The 22,283-nt window shown below is 39.3% G+C and overlaps 1 protein-coding gene and 1 non-coding gene across 7 annotated transcripts; both read right to left on the bottom strand.

Annotated features, from left to right (window-relative positions):
- Positions 1-5,795: 5,795 nt before the first annotated feature.
- Positions 5,796-10,319, bottom strand: LOC145791503 (uncharacterized). The gene is made up of 3 exons (XM_082871858.1): positions 7,016-10,319; positions 6,599-6,721; positions 5,796-6,358 (listed from the first exon to the last, which is right to left on the bottom strand). The coding sequence occupies exons 1-3, from the start codon at positions 10,317-10,319 to the stop codon at positions 5,796-5,798; spliced, it is 3,990 nt and encodes a 1,329-aa protein (XP_082727984.1).
- Positions 10,320-10,719: 400 nt separating this feature from the next.
- On the bottom strand, positions 10,720-19,929 carry LOC114256182 (uncharacterized). 6 transcript variants are annotated; one of them, XR_014329704.1, is made up of 7 exons: positions 19,730-19,929; positions 19,265-19,417; positions 18,567-18,847; positions 18,346-18,456; positions 17,387-18,093; positions 11,392-11,430; positions 10,720-10,872 (listed from the first exon to the last, which is right to left on the bottom strand). It is a non-coding gene; the product is annotated as an uncharacterized LOC114256182 (transcript). The 6 variants fall into 6 exon arrangements; XR_014329707.1 differs by lacking the exons at positions 10,720-10,872; positions 11,392-11,430 and adding an exon at positions 14,919-15,252 and having other exon boundaries at positions 17,387-17,544; positions 18,022-18,093; positions 19,730-19,928; XR_014329703.1 differs by lacking the exons at positions 10,720-10,872; positions 11,392-11,430 and adding an exon at positions 14,919-15,252 and having other exon boundaries at positions 19,730-19,928.
- Positions 19,930-22,283: the final 2,354 nt, after the last annotated feature.

Genomic DNA, 22,283 nt, shown 5'->3' on the forward strand with positions numbered 1-22,283 from the left:
TGTTTACCCCCTCTTAGGCCTTGTTTGGCCTCATTTTTGTGCCTTTTTTGTGAGTTTCGGGACCACCTTGTATTGGCCTTCTCACCACTGAAATCCAGAGGGATTTCAGTGGTGGGGATGGTGTTTTAAGGTCCTAAGAAGAAGAGGGCCATCCCCTCTCCTTGTTGTCTTGTTTGTTGGCATTTTTGGCCTTACAAAGGAGCCCCTATTTGCACACTTCTTGAGCATATTTCAGGCTGTTTTTAGTGAGTTTCAAGACCTGCATAGGCTCTGTCCAGAGCCCTTTTTGCCATTTTGAGTGTCCATCTTGCATGTGTAGAACAACCCTCTTTATAGCCTATCAAAAGAGCCTATCATTCTTGCATGCATGGACCATGTTTCAGTGGGTTTTTAGGCTTTATTTGACATGTCATACCTCTGAATTTTGTTGGTTTGGTGGCCTCTTGATTGCCTCTTATACTTGTAGTGTAAACCCCCTTCACTAGCTTGTATTGCATGCCATTTTAGCCTATGATTCTAGCACTTTTTGGCCTTGCCTTAAACTGATTTTGTGTATGTTTTAGGCTTCCTAAGCTATGTTTTGTGGCCTCATGGTCGAAAAATGCTTGCCATGCATACTTGTTGTGTAATAGCCTTGCATAGCTTTGAGTTTCGGGGTCCCTTGCATGCTTAACTTGAGCTATTTACATGTTTTGGCATCATTGAATATGATATTTTAGAGCATATACTTGTGCCATACTCCCATGTTTTCCATGCTTTAAGTGCTATTGAGAGTTGTGCTTGTATGCCTCATTTACCGACCATTGCATAAGCTTCATTTGAATGCATTCCGAGCCACCATCCCAACACATTTTGCCATTGATTTTGGCCTACATCAGGTCTGTCTGGGGTTGGTTTCATCATTTGAGTATTGCTTTGCATACCTCTAGTGTAATGTGCTTCACTAGTTTCGGTACTTGAGCCTATCAACATGCATTGCATGAGTTGTTACATCATTTCGGAGTCATTTTGTATGCTATTTCAGAGCTGGAGTGTATGCCATTGTGCCTCATGTTTCATCCTTGCCATGCTCTTGGAGAGTTGTATCTTGTGCCCTTGGCTTGGAGCCTTTGCATTGTGCATGCTTGTGTATGTCTTGTTGCTTTGATTTCATCATTTCAACACTATTGGCCACTGATTTTGGCATGCTTGAGAGCTACCCATGTTAGTGTAAGTCCATCTCACCATATTGTTGCATGCTTGTTTCATTTTAAATGTTGTTGCATGCTATACATGTCCATATGTTTAGGTTGTATGCCTATTGCATATTGCATGTTAACATGCTCATGTTGCATTAGATTTGTTGCACACTTGAGTTATTTGCATGCATGCTTGCTTGCTTGTCTAAGTTGCATTGCATTGTGTGTGCATCCCTTGCCTCTTGATCAATCATGATAGAGGTTGGGGCCCTTTGTGTGTTTTGTGCATTTCATTCCATATTGAGTTGTACACTTGGCTTCTTTGGCCATCATGCATTGAAATGAGTGATTGATGGTCCGAGGGTCGAGAGCCATACTCCCTTGAGTCCATAACATGATAGGGAGGGTGGTTGTGCACACATTGCTTCAAAAATGCATTGCCATGCCTTGTCTGTCCTCTGCTGCTACAAAACAGAGTTCTGCAGGAATGAATGGTCGACCGACCACATTAAGTGCCGGCCGACTACAAATCTCTGGCCGAGAGCCGCACTTCTGGTCGATGACCATTCCTCTTGGCCGGTGACATCCCACATTGATCATGGGGTGATTATGAAGCATCCTTGGGACTTGTGCAGTCTTCACATGTGTAGAGCAGTGCAAACAGAGGCAACATGAGCATGGCGACGGATTTCCAAGCAAAGCCAAGCATACATGCATTCATCCCTCTTCCCGAGGCCTCTTCACTGATTTCTTAGCTTAATCAATTTGTCAATTAGTTAAGCGGTTTTGTAATTATTTAATTAGCTTATTAGTTAGTTAAATTTGTATTATTCTTTCGGTCCCTCCCTCGAGAGGGCGAATTTGTAATAAGCGTGCGTGTGTGTGATGCATGTCTTCCAAACCCACGTCTTTCTCCCTTTTACTTACCTTCTTTTAATGGTTAGTCTTAGAGCACATTTCAATTAGCATACTTATGATAGCATGTTTGTATACATTCATTCGTATTGCACGCACCTGGCTCGGCACATCATACTAATTGCATAGTATTTCAATTCCAACTTGAATACATGTATCGAGTTGTCGCATTTCACATGTCATTCTTAGGGTAGCCGAGCCTATCTTAGTTGCATTTTGCATGCGTTGCATTAGCCATTGCTAACATGAACTAGGATCATACATGATTACTAACTAGTTTCTTGTTTTGGCTCGGAGTACACTGTGAGTGTTTATGCTTTAGCATCTTGCATGTATGTGAATGTTAACATGACAGCATGCTTGCCATGAGGCTAATTACTTATGTGATATAACTGCCTGAATGCCTGTGGGTGAAGGTTGGATTGCTTGAATTGGAACAATTCATTGGAATCTGTGTTTTAGCCTACTTGCGAGTAGCAAACTTCAAAACATTTCCAAACAAACGGATATGCAATGCTTTGTCCCAAATTAGGCGATCTAGTCTATACTTGTTTTGCTGTGCGCATCACGTAGTAAAGATTAGCTAATTAACAGAAATAAGAACGCATGTATTTTCAAAAAAACAAGATATCATGTTTAGTAGTGGCCGATCTTTGATCGGGCGAGCGGGGGTGCTCATAGCTGACCTTCCCCAATCGTACCCAAGTTCCCGAGCCAAGGCAACTTTGGTGATGACGGACGCGTAGCATTAGGCAATGAGTCAGGGTTTCCTAAATTTTTCCAAAAAAAAATATTTAGGTGGCGACTCTGTATCTGGCAAAGCAGTCCATGTTTGGCACTTCTTTCTAAAAATCAGTTTTTCAAAAACGATTTGTCGGATTTGGACTCTTTGATGATTCATCGGTCTTGCATTGCACTCTGCGAGATTAGATACAGGACCGTGACATTGAGTCCTGAACTGTAGTGAGCTCGAATGAACAAAACGGGATTCCCTCCCGGGACGTTCGAGGACGTCTACAATGTGGTTACAAATAAACTTGCTTAGAACTAGTGGAGGCCCAAGAAGAGACGTACTAAAGGAGTATAAGGAGGACACAATGAACATACCAGAACCAGCAGCCCAAGCCAGACTATCAAATCAAACAGTCTAGCTTCATCCGCCAACTCCCAAGCATATAATGGTCTTCTATATAGGAGATTCCAACCATTGGAGCTAGATTTCATTGCATAAAAAAAGTGAAAGGAACCAGGCGTGGTAGAAGAGAGGGTGAAAAGAGTAAGAAACTTGTTCTTAAGGGAGGTGGCACCACACCACTTATCATGCCAAAATTTGACCCTGAGGCCATCACCCACCTTAATTAGGCAATTATCTAAGAAGTAGTTAAAAATGATTCTACTCTGAACCCCTATGAACATGATATCCTTCCTGTCACGTCCTAACCCCGCCCCTAAAAGATCGGGCATGACCTGTGCGGAAGTAGACACTAAACCTGGTATAAATATATAAAATAGGGGCCTGAACGGAAGCGCTGCTGACAAAGATAATATAAGAAAGTATGACATCCATTGGCTACCACTATCATGCCAGGATCACAAATATCGTATAAGACGAATAGATATAAGGAGCACAAATTTGAGAACTAGATATTTATATATATATATATATATATATACATAAGCATATACAGAACCAGCCCCAAGATTGGGCACAGGACAAAAATATTATATACATCACCCCTTAAGCCAATAACGAAAGTATACGCCATGATCTAGCAAAACATTACATAAAAAAACGGCTGCGACCAAGGGCCTGGCTATGCTTAGGTTGACAAAAGTGTGACGGTGGCCGGCTAGGACCGACCTCCAGCTTGGTTACCTACAGAAATAGACATAACATAGAGTGAGCCAGGCTCAGTGAACAATAGTATTTAAGTGCTTCGATACATTATTAACATTATAATACATATAAAAGTGTAAGTAATGCGGAGACCATGTAGTGAGTCTGAATTTTACCAAATAACTTTATCGGTTCACAGTCTCATAGATTGGCCCTTGGCCTAATGGGTTCACACGTTCACAACTTAGCCCTTGGCTTCATAATTCCATAACTTAGAATCATAGTTTCACAATTTGGCCCTCGGCCTCTTAAATCCATATTTCACAAGTTGGCTCTTGGCCTCATGGATTCACATTTCACAAGTTCTTTCGATGTTTCCATAGTTCACACTAGGTCTCAATTTTATGACTTCACAAGTTCTTTTGGTACTTTCACAACTTCACACTGTTTCTTAATTTCATAACGTCACATTTCTTTCCACGTGGCATATATATCAAGCACAATGTTAATAACAATAATACTTAGCGAGATTAAAGTACATCTAATACTATTACTCACTGTGTTGCGGCAGGGCACTTGATCCTCTTGAAGCGTGTCCTACACATGCACAAGATACACATTAGTTTCTCTCTTTCTTGTTAAATCAATTCTTGACTCATTTTTCTTCGATTAATTTAACGAACATCATAACAATATCAATTGCAGGTTTCGACAACGTTAGAGGAGTCAACACGCAAAACGGAGCAACCCGTGTTTCCCAGCCTGGGCCGCACGTGCGGCTAGGATCCCCGCACGTGCGGCAGTGATGCCCGCACGTGCCTTTTTAGCAGTGTTGAATTCCAAAATTTGCCATTTTTCCCGCACGTGCGGCCATGACTCCCGCACGTGCGGCCTTGGACCCCGCACGTGCGGCGATTCTGCACAAAAAGGTCCGAAAATTCTGCACAATTCCATCCTTTTGCAGCTATGTTTAGGGCCTCAAAACTTAACTATAAATTGCTAATGTAAAGGCTCAAACGCATGTGAACAAGCATCAAAATACATACTTTATTTGAATATAAGTTAAATCATTAATCCACTCTCATAAACACTCCCCATTTCATGAGATTCCTAACTTTACACACATACATAGACACACATACACAAAGCCATGTCAAATAATAAAAGTCAAGCAACTCAATTGAGTCATAGCTATTTTAAATTAAGTCAAAACATTCACATTAACTTCTTACACACCCTTAAAACCACAATTCCACCCTTAAGTGCCATGATTTTGAGTATATCTCTCACTATTGAAGAAGGAGAGTTGTAGGAGTTAATTAATATAACATCTACATACCTTGTGCTAAAGTTTCTCAATTTCCCACCTTCTACCCTTCAACCTTTCTCTCCTCTAAGCTTTTCTCTCCAGAGCCATGTATTGAGTTAGGAAGTTGTTTTTGTTTTGTCAAGTGATCAAAGAACACACACATACATATATATATATATATATATAAAGAGGGAATAGGACAAAAATTAATCGTTTAATCATTCCCAAATCAAATTTCTACAAATATGTTTATTATTACCTAAAAATTATGCCGTTTCGAAATACGAAGTCTGTTTCAGATTATCAAGTCTCTAAGATTCTCAATTTCTGATTTACCCATTCTAGGTGTGACAAATACTCTCATTGCCCAACAGATACATGTTAAATTCATAACATTTGTATACATAAATTTAATTTCTCCTGAAATTTCACATTAAGTATTTGAAGGCTCAGAATAATTGACTGAAATATATCACGCAATCACATACGAGGGTCGGGTTATTACACTCTCCCCCCCCCCCCTTAAATAAGTTTGGTCCCTCAAACTTGCTTTACCTCAAAACGAAAACAGATGCGGATATTGATGTTGCATTTCTTCTTCTTTTTCCCAAGTTGCCTTGATCCCATAATGTTCTTGCCACTCCACTTTTACCATTGGAATTTCTCGATTACGTAATTGTTTCACTTGTCGATCCAGAATTCGAAGTGGTTTCTCTTCATAGCTTAGCTTATCATCCAACACAATTTGGTGGTAATCTATGATATGAGATGGATCTGGTAAGTATCCTCGAAGCATAGAGACATGAAACACATTGTGTACTTGGCTCATGTTCGGTGGAAGAGCCACGCGGTAAGCTACCGGGCCCACTCTTTCCAGAATTTGGAAGGGACCAATATACCGGGGTGTTAACTTACCCTTTTTCCCAAATCTCGGATGTCCTTTCAATGGGGTGACTTTCACGAACACATAACTATCCACTACAAATTCCAAATTCCTTCGTCGGTTATCCGCATAACTTTTCTGTCCGCTTTGAGCTGTTTTCAATCTTTCCCGGATAAGTTTAACCTTTTCGGTTGTCAATTGCACAATTTCAGGTCCTAGTAATGCTCTATCCCCAACTTCAGCCCAACATACAGGGGAACGACACGGTCTTCCATATAGGGCTTCATAAGGTGCCATTTCAATACTCGAATGGTAACTATTGTTGTATGCAAACTCTATCAATGGTAGATGTGTTTCCCAGCTTTCCTGAAAATCTAGCGCACACATTCGAAGCATATCTTCTAGAGTCTGTATCGTTCTCTCGGATTGACCGTCAGTCTGAGGGTGAAAAGCTGTACTGAACTTAAGTTCCGTACCCATAGCTTCTTGTAGACTTTGCCAAAATCTCGAAACAAATTTGGGATCCCTATCTGACACAATTGACACCGGAACACCGTGAAGCCTTACAATTTCGTTTACATAAATCACTGCAAGCTTATCTGCATTATATTGAGTTTTCACTGGCAAAAAGTGAGCAGACTTTGTTAGCCGATCTACAATGACCCATATCGAATTCATGCCTCGAGGACTTCGTGGTAACCCCACAACAAAATCCATGGTCAGGTGTTCCCACTTCCATTCCGGAATCGGAAGGGGCTGTAGTAAGCCTGCTGGTCTCTAATGTTTTGCTTTTACTTGCTGGCATTGCAAACACTTAGAAAAGAATTCCGCAATCTCTTTTTTCATACTTGGCCACCAAAAATTTTGCTTCAAATCCCGGTACATCTTAGTACTTCCCGGATGTATTGAAAATTTCGAGGCATGCGCTTCTTCCATCAATTTTCGTCTAAGCTCTAACACATTTGGGACGCACATTCGGTTTTGAAACTTAAGCACCGTATCCATAAAGTTGAACCCCGGTCTTGGTTTTGTCTCTAATTCATCACATATCTTTCTTAGAGTGTCATCCTCCATTTGATGTAACTTGATTTCTTCCAATAAAGTCGGTTGAGCCATTGTTGCTGCTAGTACTGCCTCCTGTCCACGTACCACAAAGTCCACATTCATTTTATCCAATTCAACCCTCAACTCCTTTTCCCCCGTCAATAGGTTTGCCAAATTTCCCATATTCTTCCGACTAAGGGCATCCGCAATTGTGTTGGCTTTTCCAGGATGGTAATGAATCTGTAAGTCATAATCTTTAATCAACTCTAACCATCGCCGCTGTCGTATATTCAATTCCTTTTGGGTAAAGAGGTACTTGAGACTTTTGTGATCAGTGTAGACTTCGCAGGTCGTGCCATAGAGATAATGCCACCATATCTTCAAAGCAAAAACCACTGCCGCTAGCTCAAGGTCGTGTGTGGGATAATTCTTCTCGTGGGGTTTCAATTGTCGAGAGGCATAAGCGATAACTCGTCCATTTTGCATAAGTACACAACCAAGCCCTTTGTGTGAAGCATCACTGTAAATGATAAACCCTTCGGTACCAGATGGTAAGGCCAGAACTGGTGCTGTAGTCAACTTTGTTTTCAATTCTTGGAAAGCAGATTCCCGCTCTTCTGACCATTCAAATACAACTCCCTTTCGAGTCAATTGTGTAAGCGGCACGGCGATCTTGGAGAAATTTTGAACAAACCTCCTGTAATATCCGGCCAGTCCCATGAAACTACACACCTCGGTTACATTGGTAGGAGTTGGCCAATTCACAATCGCCTTAATTTTTTGCGGATCAATGGAGACTCCTTCCTTTGTTACTACATGCCCCAGAAATGCCACCTCCTGTAGCCAGAATTCACATTTCTTAAACTTTGCATACAATTTCTTCTCCCGGAGTGTTTGACGGATTAGGCGGAGATGATCCTCATGGGCTTCTGCACTTTTTGAGTAAATAAGAATATCGTCGATAAAGACCACCACAAACTCATCCAGGAACGGTTTAAAGACACGATTCATTAGATCCATAAATGCCGCCGGCGCATTAGTAACTCCAAAGGGCATAACTAGAAATTCGTAATGACCATACCGAGTGCGAAAAGCTGTCTTCTCCACATCATCAGCTTTAATCTTTACTTGATGGTACCCAGACCGTAGATCAATTTTTGAAAAAACTTGTGCCCCTTGTAATTGGTCAAATAAATCGTCAATCCGTGGTAAGGGGTACTTGTTTTTGATTGTTACCTTATTAAGTTCTCTATAATCAATGCATAGTCGAAGTGTGCCATCCTTCTTTTTCACAAATAAAACCGGCGCACCCCAAGGAGATACACTCGAAAGGATGAATCCCTTATCGAGTAAATCCTGTAATTGAACCTTTAATTCTTTCATTTCAGCTGGTGACATCCGATACGGGGTCTTGGAGATAGGTTGAGTTCCCGGCGCCACATCAATTATAAACTCAATTTCGCGGTCTATCAGTTGCCCTGGCAATTCTTCGGGAAAGACATCCGGAAATTCACGAACAACTGGAATCATATCAACATCCCCATTCATCACTTGCCCTTCCAAAATACTACATAAATACCCCCGACACCCTTTTTGAATTAACTTACAAGCCTTTATTGCCGAAATCAGATAAGGTGGCGAAGTTACTTCCTGACCCTGAACAATAGACTCTGCTTGGCCCGGAGGGTAGAAATTGATTTGCTTAGTCAAGCAGTTTATAATTGCACCATAATCACTCAGCCAATCCATTCCCAGAATAACATCAAAATAGGTCATGTCGAGAGGTAATAGGTTAGCATACACCCGAATATCCCCAAGTTGAAGTTCACAAGCTAAGTACACAGAAGCACAGAGCATAGAATCTCCCAAAGGAGAAGACACACACAACATATAAGACAAATTCTCCTCAGTTTTATCTAAATTAGGAGCAAATAATTTCGACACAAAAGAGTGGGTGGAGCCAGAATCAAACAATACATGCGCAGAATGACCACGAACAATAAATGTACCTGACACCACTGTTGCCGCGTTTTGTACATCACCTGGAACCAATGCAAACACCCTACCTTGCCTTGCAGTATCTTGATTATTCGTAGATTTAACGGCTGCCTTTGCGTTAGGGGTTGGTGTAGATCCCGCGGAACTAGTGGCAGTCCTAGTGCCTTTTTGTTGAGTCCACTGTGGGCAATCCCTTACCAAATGACCCGTTTTACCACACTTAAAACAAGCTCCAGTCTTCCAGTGGCAAGTCCCACGGTGCAGCCTTCCACAGTCTGGACACACAGGACTGGAGTTTTGAACAGGGGTGGTGGTGCTAGAGTTCCCTGAATTAAGCTTCTTATGTGGTGGCGTAACTGCTCCCTTTGACCATTGATTGTTCTGCCTCTTCCCTTTCCACTCGGAAATCCGATTCTGTATAATAAGATTTCCTTCTGCTATAACGGCCCTTTCTAGTACATCAACATATGTAGGTAGCTTTAACATATTGACCCGGTCTAAAATAGCACTCCGTAATCCCCCTTCAAATTTCCGTGCCTTCTTATAGTACGTATCCACCATATGAGGCGCAAACCGAGCTAGTTCTGCAAATTGGGCTTCATATTCAGCAACAGTCTTACTTCCTTGTCTAAGGGTCTCAAATTCAGTCACCTTTTTATCCCTCATACTTTGGGGAAAGTACTTATCATAGAACAACTCCAAAAATCCATCCCATGTTAAGCCCTGATGCACCGTTCTCGTGAGCATCCACCATCTTCGCGCCTCGTCTTCAAGAGTAAAGGCGGCAAGTTGCACTTTCTGGACTTCAGTACATGGAAATACTTCGAACAATTTCTCTATTCCCAGCACCCATGCTTCAGCTTTCATCGGCTCTATTCCTCCCTTAAATGACGGTGGTTTCATCTTTTTAAACTCCTTTGTGAGTGTAATGGTTCGGTCCTCAGCACGGAAATCTTGTACTGCAGGTGGAGGTACCGGTGGCAGTGGCGGTTGCGGTTGTTGCTGTTGTTGCCTTAAGGTCTCCGCCATTTCCATCATCATTCTTTCCATTCGGTCTAACCGTGCTGCAGTAGCATCTTCTGGATCTTCTGCCCTTGTTCTCACCATAACCTGCATATCATTCAAGTATAACCAATAAACACTAAACGTTGCCATCGATCTCTCATACGTTCTAGGATGTCATGCATGATGCCTGAGTCTTTTCTAGGCATCCTAAGGCTCAATGGATTCGTGTGTGAGATAGCAACTCGTGCTCTGATACCACTCTGTCACGCCCCAACCCCGCCCTTAAAAGATCGGGCATGACCTATGCGGAAGTAGACACTAAACCTGGTATAAATATATAACATAGGGGCCTGAACGGAAGCGCTGCTGACAAAGATAATATAAGAAAGTATGACATCCATTGAGCTACCACTATCATGCCAGGATCACAAATATCGTATAAGACGAATAGATATAAGGAGCACACATTGGAGAACTAGATATTTATATATATATATATACATAAGCATATACAGAACCAGCCCCAAGATTGGGCATAGGACAAAAATATTATATACATCACCCCCTAAGCCAATAACGAAAGTATACGCCATGATCTAGCAAAACATTACATAAAAGAACGGCTACGACCAAGGGCCTGGCTATGCTTAGGTTGACAAAAGTGTGACGGTGGCCGACTAGGACCGACCTCCAGCTTGGTTACCTACAGAAATAGACATAATATAGAGTGAGCCAAGCTCAGTGAACAATAGTATTTAAGTGCTTCGATACATTATTAACATTGTAATACATATAAAAGTGTAAGTAATGCGGAGACCATGTAGCGAGTCTGAATTTTACCAAATAACTTTATCGGTTCACAGTCTCATAGATTGGCCCTTGGCCTAATGGGTTCACACGTTCACAACTTAGCCCTTGGCTTCATAATTCCATAACTTAGAATCATAGTTTCACAATTTGGCCCTCAGCCTCTTAAATCCATATTTCACAAGTTGGCTCTCGGCCTCATGGATTCACATTTCACAAGTTCTTTCGATGTTTCCATAGTTCACACTAGGTCTCAATTTTATGACTTCACAAGTTCTTTTGGTACTTTCACAACTTCACGTTGTTTCTTAATTTCATAACCTCACATTTCTTTCCACGTGGCATATATATTAAGCACAATGTTAATAACAATAATACTTAGCGAGATTAAAGTACATCTAATACTATTACTCACTGTGTTGCGGCAGGGCACTTGATCCTCTTGAAGCGTGTCCTACACATGCACAAGATACACATTAGTTTCTCTCTTTCTTGTTAAATCAATTCTTGACTCATTTTTCTTCGATTAATTTAACGAACATCATAACAATATCAATTGCAGGTTTCGACAACATTAGAGGAGTCAACACGCAAAACGGAGCAACCGTGTTTCCCGGCCTGGGCCGCACGTGCGGCTAGGATCCCCGCACGTGCGGCAAAGTCTCCCGCACGTGCGGCAATGATGCCCGCACGTGCCTTTTTAGCATTGTTGAATTCCAAAATTTGCCATTTTTCCCGCACGTGCGGCCATGACTCCCGCACGTGCGGCTGGGGCTCCCGCACGTGCGGCCTTGGACCCCGCACGTGCGGCGATTCTGCACAAAAAGGTCCGAAAATTCTGCACAATTCCATCCTTTTGCAGATATGTTTAGGGCCTCAAAACTTAACTATAAATTGCTAATGTAAAGGCTCAAACGCATGTGAACAAGCATCAAAATACATACTTTATTTGAATATAAGTTAAATCATTAATCCACACTCATAAACACTCCCCATTTCATGAGATTCCTAACTTTACACACATATATAGACACACATACACAAAGCCATGTCAAATAATAAAAGTCAAGCAACTCAATTGAGTCATAGCTATTTTAAATTAAGTCAAAACATTCACATTAACTTCTTACACACCCTTAGAACCACAATTCCACCCTTAAGTGCCATATTTTGAGTGTATCTCTCACTATTGAAGAAGAAGGAGAGTTGTAGGAGTTAATTAATATAACATCTACATACCTTGTGCTAAAGTTTCTCAATTTCCCACCTTCTACCCTTCAACCTTTCTCTCCTCTAAGCTTTTCTCTCCAGAGCCATGTATTGAGTTAGGAAGTTGTTTTTGTTTTGTCAAGTGATCAAAGAACACACACATACATATATATATATATATATATAAAGAGGGAATAGGACAAAAATTAATCGTTTAATCATTCCCAAATCAAATTTCTGCAAATATGCTTATTATTACCTAAAAATTATGTCGTTTCCAAACACGAAGTCTGTTTCAGAATACCAAGTCTCTAAGATTCTCAATTTCTGATTTACCCATTCTAGGTGTGACAAATACTCTCATTGCCCAACAGATACATGTTAAATTCATAACATTTGTATACATAAATTTAATTTCTCCTGAAATTTCACATTAAGTATTTGAAGGCTCAGAATAATTGACTGAAATATATCATGCAATCACATACGAGGGTCGGGTTATTACACTTCCACACCCTGAAATGTTTATAGGAAGTTTTCACTGGAGGAAGCCAACAGTCAACCTCTACCTTATATTTACTGCATATAACTTGCCTCCAAAGAGCATTAGTTTGAGTACCAAATTTCCACCACCATTTGAGGAGCAGGCAAGAGTTAACATCCCTAATCCTCCTAATGGCTGGACCCCCTTGAGGAACACTTTTTGTTACTTCTAGCCATTTGACCAAATGAATTTTCTTTTTTAATTCAGAACCACCCCACAGGAATGCAGCCTCTAGTTTCTCAAAGTCACGAGCCACACCTTCAGGCATCCTAAAGAGAGAGAGAGATAGTACACAGGCAAGCTTGAAAGAACGGACTTAATCAGAGTTAATCTTCTAGCGAAGGACAATGTTTTCCTCACCCATCCTGAAAGTCTAGCTCTGACAAAGTCAAGTACAGGTTTCCAAGTTGATTTCCTACCCAGGGTTAGCATCTAGAGGCAGCCCCAAAAATTTCAAAGGTAAGTCGAGCACCTTGCAATTCAAGAGGTGAGCAAAAGAGTGTAGTGACTTATCCACCACGCCAACTCCACAAACAACACTTTTGTGATAGTTGATCTTAAAACCGGATAGAACTTCAAAGCACCTGAGAATTCTTTTGATTATAACCATCTAATCCAAATCTACTTCACAAAAAAGGATAGAGTCATCAGCAAATTGGAGATGGGATATGGACCTTATTAGCTCCAACCAATATTCCTTTAAGAATGCCAAGATTAATTGCTTTGGTAAGAAGAATGTTGAGCCCTTCAGCCACAAAATTGAATAGGAAAGGTGATAATGGATCACCTTGCCTAAGGCCTCTTTGCGGAGAGAACTCACTAGTTGGTGATCCATTCACTAGAATGGAGGTTCAGGTTGTAGATATACAAGCTTTCATCCAAGAGATCCACTTAGACCCAAACCCAAAACTAGACATTATGGAGAATAAGAATTCCCAGTTTACAGAATCAAAGGCTTTCTCAAAGTTCAATTTGATAATTAGCCCTTGTCGTTTGGACTTCTTCCAATCATCAACTAGTTCATTAGCAATAAACACCCCATCAATGACATTCCTACCACCTACAAAAGCTGTTTGTGTGTCACCAATAATTAAGGGCATCACTAGCTTCATCCTGTGCACAAGAACTTTTGCCAAAATTTTGTAGAGAGAACAAACCAAGCTAATGGGTCTATAATCAGTCAGATTGATGGGATTGGCAAGTTTGGGAACGAGGGTAATGAAGGAGCTATTGATGCCATAGGTGAGCTTGTTGTTTCTGTGGAAATCTCTAAAAAATTGCATGATCTCAAGCTTCATAAATTTCCAAAATTTTTGATAGCACAACAAGTTGAATCCATCCGGGCCCAGAGCTTTGTTACCACTACTCTCTTTCATGGCTGCCAAAACCTCTACTTCCGTGAAGCCAGATACCAAGAGGAGAGATACAGGGTTGCCCTCAATTGTTTTGAAGTCCCCATCCAACACAGGCCTATTCACCCAACATTCCATGAATTGATTACTGAAGTGACGGAGCACCTCTTGCTTGACTCTGCTAGGATCCTCGTAGGGCACACCATTAACTAGAATGGAGTTAATCATATTTCTACTTTGTCTAGAACTTGCAAAAACATGAAAATATCTAGTGTTTTTATCCCCCTGCAGTGACCAATTCAATCTGGATTTCTGATGCCATAACCATTCTACCCTCTTATAGAGTTTCCACAATTCACCTCTAACCTCCATTCTCCTCTCTACAACAAAAAAGGGTTTTTACAGCGCGCAATGCATGCCGTAAAAACCCTTCTACGACGTGCAGGCGCACGTCATATTATGACCAGTCATGGAAAGTCATTCACTTTTAACGACATGCTTTGTACGCCGTTAAAAATTATTTAACGACAGATTTTGTGCGTCGTTGTTACTTTTTCTACGATATGCTATAGTACGTCGTTAAAAACTATTTAACGGCAGATTTTATGCGTCGTTGATACTTGCTCTACAACTACTTTTGCACGCTGTTAATTGGTGAGACAAATAACAGCGTTGATTGCGCGCCGTAAAATATGTAATACAACAACTTATGCCTCCCGTAGAATATGCAGTTTTTTTTTTTTTTTTTAAATTCAGCAGGTTCCATTTAACCAATTTTGTACAATCTAACAAATATTACAAATAAGCATCACCAAACATCAATCAACCACCAAAATATTGTTTGAAACATCAAAAAGAAACTATATTCATAAATTATAAACATTCAACAATTGTCTATACATTCCAAACATTTAGAAATTATATCCTTAAGTTCTAAACTGTACAAAAAGTTTAAACTATCCAAAACTATGCATATCTAACTTACTAAACATATCGACAACTATTAAGAGATTATCTAAAACTACCGACAACAGTTCCTATAGCAATTGCAGCTGTAGCTGTAGCAAATCCACTTGCTCCTATCACAGGGGACAAGGGTGCCCAATGTATTTGTCAAGGCATGTAAACCCACGACAATAGCTAGAGCAACTAACCATGTTGCATTTCTTGTCTGCACAACAAAGAAAACTTCACACACTATTACAAAATCATAAATAGATAACACTTTTTGTGTGATGTATGTTATTTAATCACTTTTTAAGTTTTGTCAAAATGTGATAATAAATATTTAGATCACATCTTTTATGTATGATTCATAACATTTAGATCACATTATTTAAGTGTGATTAATAATTAATAAAACATGTGATGATAAACATTTAGATCACAGATTTTAAATGTGATTAATATAAAAGGCTAGTCTTTAGATTAGTGTGTTATGCATCCCATGGGGTATAGGTTAAACGCAACCACTGTGCTATGCACAGGATAATTATAGATATTTGGTTAGAAGACATTTGAATATTTGAGAAATACTTGAGAGATAGAGACAACATTTCACATCAAAGCAACTCTAATGATCAAGTTAAAGAGTTTAGCATATTTTAGAAAGTTTTTTTTTTTTCTTTTTAACCTATTAACTTTTTTAAAAAAAATATATATTAAAAAAAAGTGAAGAAGTGATACAATTTAAATAAACTAATAAACCAATAAGTTTTTTTTTTTTTTTTTTAGTTACCAAAATAGGCCTTTGTCAAAATTAAAAAATGATTCAGAGGTTGTTTAGGAATTGATCTTTCACTTTGTTTGATTTATTTTTCAAAAAATTATTTCAGAAATTAAACCAAACATGACTAATTTTTTACCAAAAACCATGAAAAAAATATTTTAAAAAAATAACATGACAATTTACAATAATTTTTTGGCTAAAAATTTATCTTCTCAAATGAGGTCATAGAGTTTACAATTACTTATCTCTTTCGGGGAGATAAATTTATTATCCAAAAAAAAAAAATCAAATCAAATCTTGTGCTAAATTTAACTCAAAATATTTTTAATTAATTTCTAAATTAGTGACCCAATTCTGCCCATAAACCAACTTATGATCTCACTTTCTAAACAATCAGAGCTCTAATATCATTTCTCACTACTTAGCTTATTGGCCCAACAATTTGTTTACCAACATGACTCAACAAGCGTAAATCAATAATAATAGCCTACTTCATTCATGATATATCATTCTAATATTTCATATTCGATCGATGTATGATGAATGATTTAATGAAGATGTCAAAGTTGATAAATAATGTGTAATTCAAGTAAACAAGTTCATGGTAATTTCATAATTATAAATAAATAAAAAAATTCCTAAATTCTCATCTTACCCAAATGCATATGGTAAATTAATTTTTAATTTTTTTTTTTTATTTCACTTCACTTTCTATACTTTTCATTTTTAACATATTTAATTACTTGAGTTGAATGCATGATTGAGCATTTTAAAATATATTTTTATTTTAAATCATTTAAATCTTCATAAGGGTTCTCAATAAAAACGCATAAATAAATAAACTATTATTTTCTTTAGTATACAATTTTAGTTCTACACTCAAACTACCATATTTGCACAGGTTAAACACACATATACACTGCTTTTGAAGACATTCATAATTTGATATATATGGCATATTCTGTGCCTACTAAGTATTAAACTCACGTAAATCTGAAGAATATGTCTCTTTTGTTGGGCAGTCAATATTGAAGGCATACTTATTTGTCAAATAGGTAGCAAATATTTAGCAGCATACAACAGGAGGTGATTCAGTTGACTGGGAGTACAGGAATTGCTACATAAAACACATAATGAGGTAATTGTACTCTCCTGTGGTTCAATATGATAATCAATATCCAGAAAGGAAATTACAGTGGGACACTCTCACAGAAGTTGGATTAGGAACATCACAAACCACTAGAATGCATTATGTTGCCTGTTTTCTTTCTTTCATCAACAATTCAAATCATTCCAATTACTATTGCATTAAGGTGGCATAGCTGTATTTTTTTTTTTTTTGGGCCCATCGGTATGTCTGTACCCTAGGTATAACTTTGAATTTTGCATATACATGTTTGTTATTCCTCTCATATGTGAATGCCTAAGTTAATTAAGTGGTTAATAGTTGAGAATGTTTTGTACTTGCTATAAATGTGACATCAGATTCTAAAGTGATACGGGTCATATAATGTATTCTAGAACAGTGATGCTCAATGAAACTATGAACAAGTCGCCACAAGAATTTACTCCTTACCTTAGTCACAGAAGTCTGCCCCATTCACTTTCTTCAGTACCATTAACTGGATTATCCTCTTTCTTTTCAGCACTTTGTGCACAAGGATCATTAGCAACAACAGGAGGTGATTTAGCTCCCCCTTGTTCTTCAGTTTGTTCCTCATTCCATTCCAATGACTGGTTGGAAAGGATAATGCGGAAATTGATAGTAGGAAACAACAATCAACATGTTAGTATTTTGTAAAACTCAAGTTCAAAAGCTAGTGCTATAGTTCAGTCAGAAATACAAACAAGAGATAGCAGGAGTGATATGTGGATGCAACCATCTAGCCACTAAGGCAGAATAAACACCAAATCAGTGAATACCAGTGAATACCAAAGGCTAAATAAAACAGTGAATACCAAAGGCAAAATAAAACAAAACCAAAACCACCTATATATCTCAACTCTTACTCATTAGCTCCACAAAAAAATCATTGTGTCATTTGCAAAAAGAAAATGGGAAACAAACACCATTGCTCCATCCTTTACTCCCACCCCAAAGCCACTATGTATCCACCACGAGATGCCCTATCTATCATCTAACTCAAAGCTTCCATAATTAACAAAAGTAAAAAGCCTTTGCCATCTAGAGCTCTCGAAAAAGCCTCTTACCAACCCATTCACTACCTTAGAGATGCAAAATCAAATCCACCTCCACCTCCACCTCTCACCAAAGTCCATCCTCTGCAAAATATAACATAAGAAATCAAATAAAGATTCCAGTGATAAAAATTCCTCCACAATATCACGCCTTATGTATGATCTTTTAACACCTTATAATATTCCAGTGATAAAAATGAATCAAATAAAGACGATGGACTCCAAAATAACCTATCAATCTTATCAATTTGGAAAAACAAATGGAATGTGAAGCAGACAAATAACACATCTTTGTACTTATACTTCTCTGTCATTTAGCTACAGAAAGGGAGTTACATTATGAAGTTTCAGAAGCATCCTTCCAAGATCAGAATAACCCTTGCAGTGAGAAGCCTCCATTGCAAATTCCTTCCAAACCATCACGCTGCGAGCAGTCTCTGACAGAGACTAAATAAGTTTGAAGGATCTCAATTAAGAATGGACATGAAAGTAAGATTCAAAATTAGATGAACAGGAAAAAAGAATAAATCAAAAAATGTGCAACAAGCAACGAGCACCTTGGTATGTAATTGGTCAATAACATTTAGCAAGCTAACAGGGCAAGAGTCAAATCTTTCACCATTTTCATTCCAACTTTGTGTGTCCTATATGCAATGGGCTCTGGAAATTCATTAATTGGACGGACAAGTAGCACATCTGCCCAAGAGTAATTTCTTTTGCGTGAAAAATATCACAAGATACTTTTTCCTGTCATGAGTTGGTTTTGCTTTCACTGTCGACAATGGCCAGTGTGCCCTTGCACATTTGATTGCTGCTTGCCACTTCCCTCTCCACTATACTTTGGTAAAACAGAGAGATAAAAACACAAAAACAAAATCAGCATTATATCCATAAGTTATATCATGTAAAATTAGATGCAAAAGCTTAAAGCAGTACTGTGCACAAGAAAAATAAGCATAAAATAAAATAAAATATGGTGTCAAAGAACATGGTGATGCACACGAGAGTTGATCTGATTTTCTGGCAACTAGCCAGTTTTCAGACCATCTAAATGCAGCATATGTCAGAGCCAGGTGAAGTTTTAATTTCTACTTCACCAGCCATCATACTAATCTGTACAATCAAACCTCAATCAACAAGGCAACCACATTGAGAAACAGCGCCCCAGAACTATCAAACTTGTATATGTGCACTATACTAATGATACAATAAAAGAGAACAAGGTAGAAGTCAAAGCAACAACATTAATATATACCTTGACCCAAACAGCCAAAGATTCATCATGTTCTAACCACTTGGATTCTGAAAGAGAAGACTCTCCCTCCATGTTACTCAACACCCTGCTTTCAATAGTATCTACAAGTAAATGGTCGGTCTCAGAGGCCAGGCAAGACTCTGTGCAAAAATCCTGTCCATTCAAGTTCCCATCATTTGCATCTTGATTTTAAAATAGAAACATTTCCAATAGAAATTATTGAAAAAAAATATATATATCAGTATATATCATTTCTGTATCTGCACATTGATACAGAAATCCCTCCCTCCAGGACCAAACTCAGTAATCCCCTCGCCTATCCTCCAAAATCCGACGATCTACCTACCCCTTCCCAGCCCCTCCGCCATCGCAGAACCATAAGAGAGAGAGAGAGAGAGAGAGAGAGAGAGAGAGAGACGAAGGGAACAACAAATAATCGTACAAATTGAGTCAATCCGAACATACCTCAAGAATCGAACTGAGATTTTTTCCCGATCGAAGCGAAGAGAAGAACGAAACCCTTCCCCTTTGAACCGTTGTGATCGCCGCCGCCGCCGCCGAACGAGTCTTGCCACCGAAGAGAGAGCATCGTTCAAGGTAGAAGAGAAGTTGCCTAGTCTCCCTTTCTAACACTCTCTTTTCCCTGTCTTATTTGCTTAATAGCAACCATTACAATTTTTCGCCTTTGTATTTTGATTAACTTTTTATTTTTTAATAAATTTTTGTAATTTGCGCTAAAATATTTTGTTTTACCACCTTTTTTTTTTTTTTTTTTTTTTTTTTTTTGTCATATCATTCACAGCATAAATTGTGTGTCGTAAAAAATGCAATATTTTTAAGGACAGACATTATGTGCGTTGTGAAAAGTATTCACTTTTCATGATTGGCGTATGTGCGTCGTGTATAATTAATGTATTAACGGCACGCCATATGCATGTCGTAGAAAAGTTTATTATTTACGCCGTACATTGCAAGCCGTAAAAAAATTATTGTTATTATCATTCACGGCCTAAACAATAGATACGCCGTGGTTGGAAAAGTATTTACGGCTTGCATTTATTGTATGCCGTTGATGTGGTGCCATAAAAAGTCAGTTTTGTTGTAGTGCCTGCCCTTTTCTGGAGCAAGTAGCTCTCTGGCCTCCGCAGTGATATCTAGTGCATGCAATTCATCTTCTGCAGCTTTGAGCTTAGATGAGACATTGCCAAACACTTCTGAATTCCATATCTTTAGTTCCAACTTTAAGTGCTTAAGTTTTTGAAGGATTATGTAACCAGCCCAACCCACAAAATTAGAATTCTGCCAACAAACAGAAAAGAAATTAGAAAAGCTGGGATGCAAAGTCCAAGCGTTGATAAACCAAAAAGGTTTGGGGCCCCAATCTCTGTCATCTTCCATCAACAATAAAGGGCAGTGATCTGATATGAGCCTAGGCAAACCCAAAGCTTCATGTTGAAGTCAATCAACCATTTAGGGCTAAGCAAGACCCTATCAATTCTGCTCCATTTTTTAGCCTCCTAAGCATTACACCAAGTATATTTTCTACCATAGAGAGGAAGGTCATTCAGTTCACAGGCATCTATAAACTCATTGAGGTCTTTCATACCCCCGTCTCTCCGGGAATATCTAGCTCTCTCTCTTATATGCCTTATCTCATTGAAATCCCCTCCCAAGCACCAAGGGAAAGGAAAGTAAACCTTGAGGTTGAGAAGAGCATTCCAAAAAGTGGATCTGCTGCTGACCTCATTAGGAGCATAAATGTTAAGTAGAACACAATGAAAAGAGTTATACAATGTACCTGAGAGTAAAATAAACCTCATGTTACAGCAGCTACCAGATAATTGGAACACACCTGGATCCCAGATACACAGGAGCCCACCTGCTGAGCCTTCAGGGTCCACAGACAAGAACTCCATATTCCTATTTCCCCATAGCCCCCTAGCCACAGAATCCGACACTACTACCTTCTTTGTTTCTGTCACGACCCGAACCCGCCCCTATGGGTTAAGGACATGACCGGCCAATAATCCTGTGATTACCTACGGCCTCAGACCGAAATAAGATGATTAATCAGAGTAAAGGGGCCAAACGGAAGCAAAAATTAAAACTTTGTCCATAGAGCCGTGCTTATATGCACATCAACAGACCATACTCAGATACGTAATAACCCACATCAAAAGTACAGTTTCACAAAATTCATTACAGACAGGATCATCCAAAACGAGTCAACCTATGACAGACTATATACAGATATACATAAAGTCCTTGCCGACAAGACCAAATATAAAATAACATGGCAAAGAGGCGAGGATAGGTCTCAAGAGTGAGACGCAAGGCTGACTTCCCCAAAACTTGGATTTTTCCTAGCAGACTTCACTGGGGCTGGGTTTGAACTTCCCTTGGCTCACCTACAAACACATGAATGAGCGTGAGCGATAGCCCAGTGAATAATATCAAATACAAAAGTCATATAAACAATATGTAGAACAATATACTCCAAACGGCCTTGGGCCCAATTCATATTCCTACTTAGCATGTGTACATTTATACAAAGTTCAGATCAAGTGACTGCAGTTCTAAACATATTGGCCTTTGGCCCATTCTGGTTTCCATCTACGTCAAAACGGCCTTCGGCCCATTCATTCATGTCAAAACGGCCTTCGGCCCATTCATTCATGTCGAAACGGCCTTCGGCCCATTCATTCATGTCAAAACGGCCTTTGGCCCATTCATCTGTGTCAAAACGGCCTTCGGCCCATTCATTCATGTCGAAACGGCCTTCGGCCCATTCATTCATGTCGAAACGGCCTTCGGCCCATTCATTCATGTCCAAACGGCCTTTGGCCCATTCATCTGTGTCAAAACGGCCTTCGGCCCATTCATTCATGTCAAAACGGCCTTCGGCCCATTCATTCATGTCGAAACGGCCTTCGGCCCATTCATTAATGTCAAAACGGCCTTTGGCCCATTCATCTGTGTCAAAACGGCCTTCGACCCATTCATTTATATCAAAACGGCA

Source organism: Camellia sinensis, chromosome 5 (assembly GCF_055761805.1).
Source record: "Camellia sinensis isolate YWXY chromosome 5, ASM5576180v1, whole genome shotgun sequence".
Taxonomy (NCBI): Eukaryota; Viridiplantae; Streptophyta; class Magnoliopsida; order Ericales; family Theaceae; genus Camellia; species Camellia sinensis.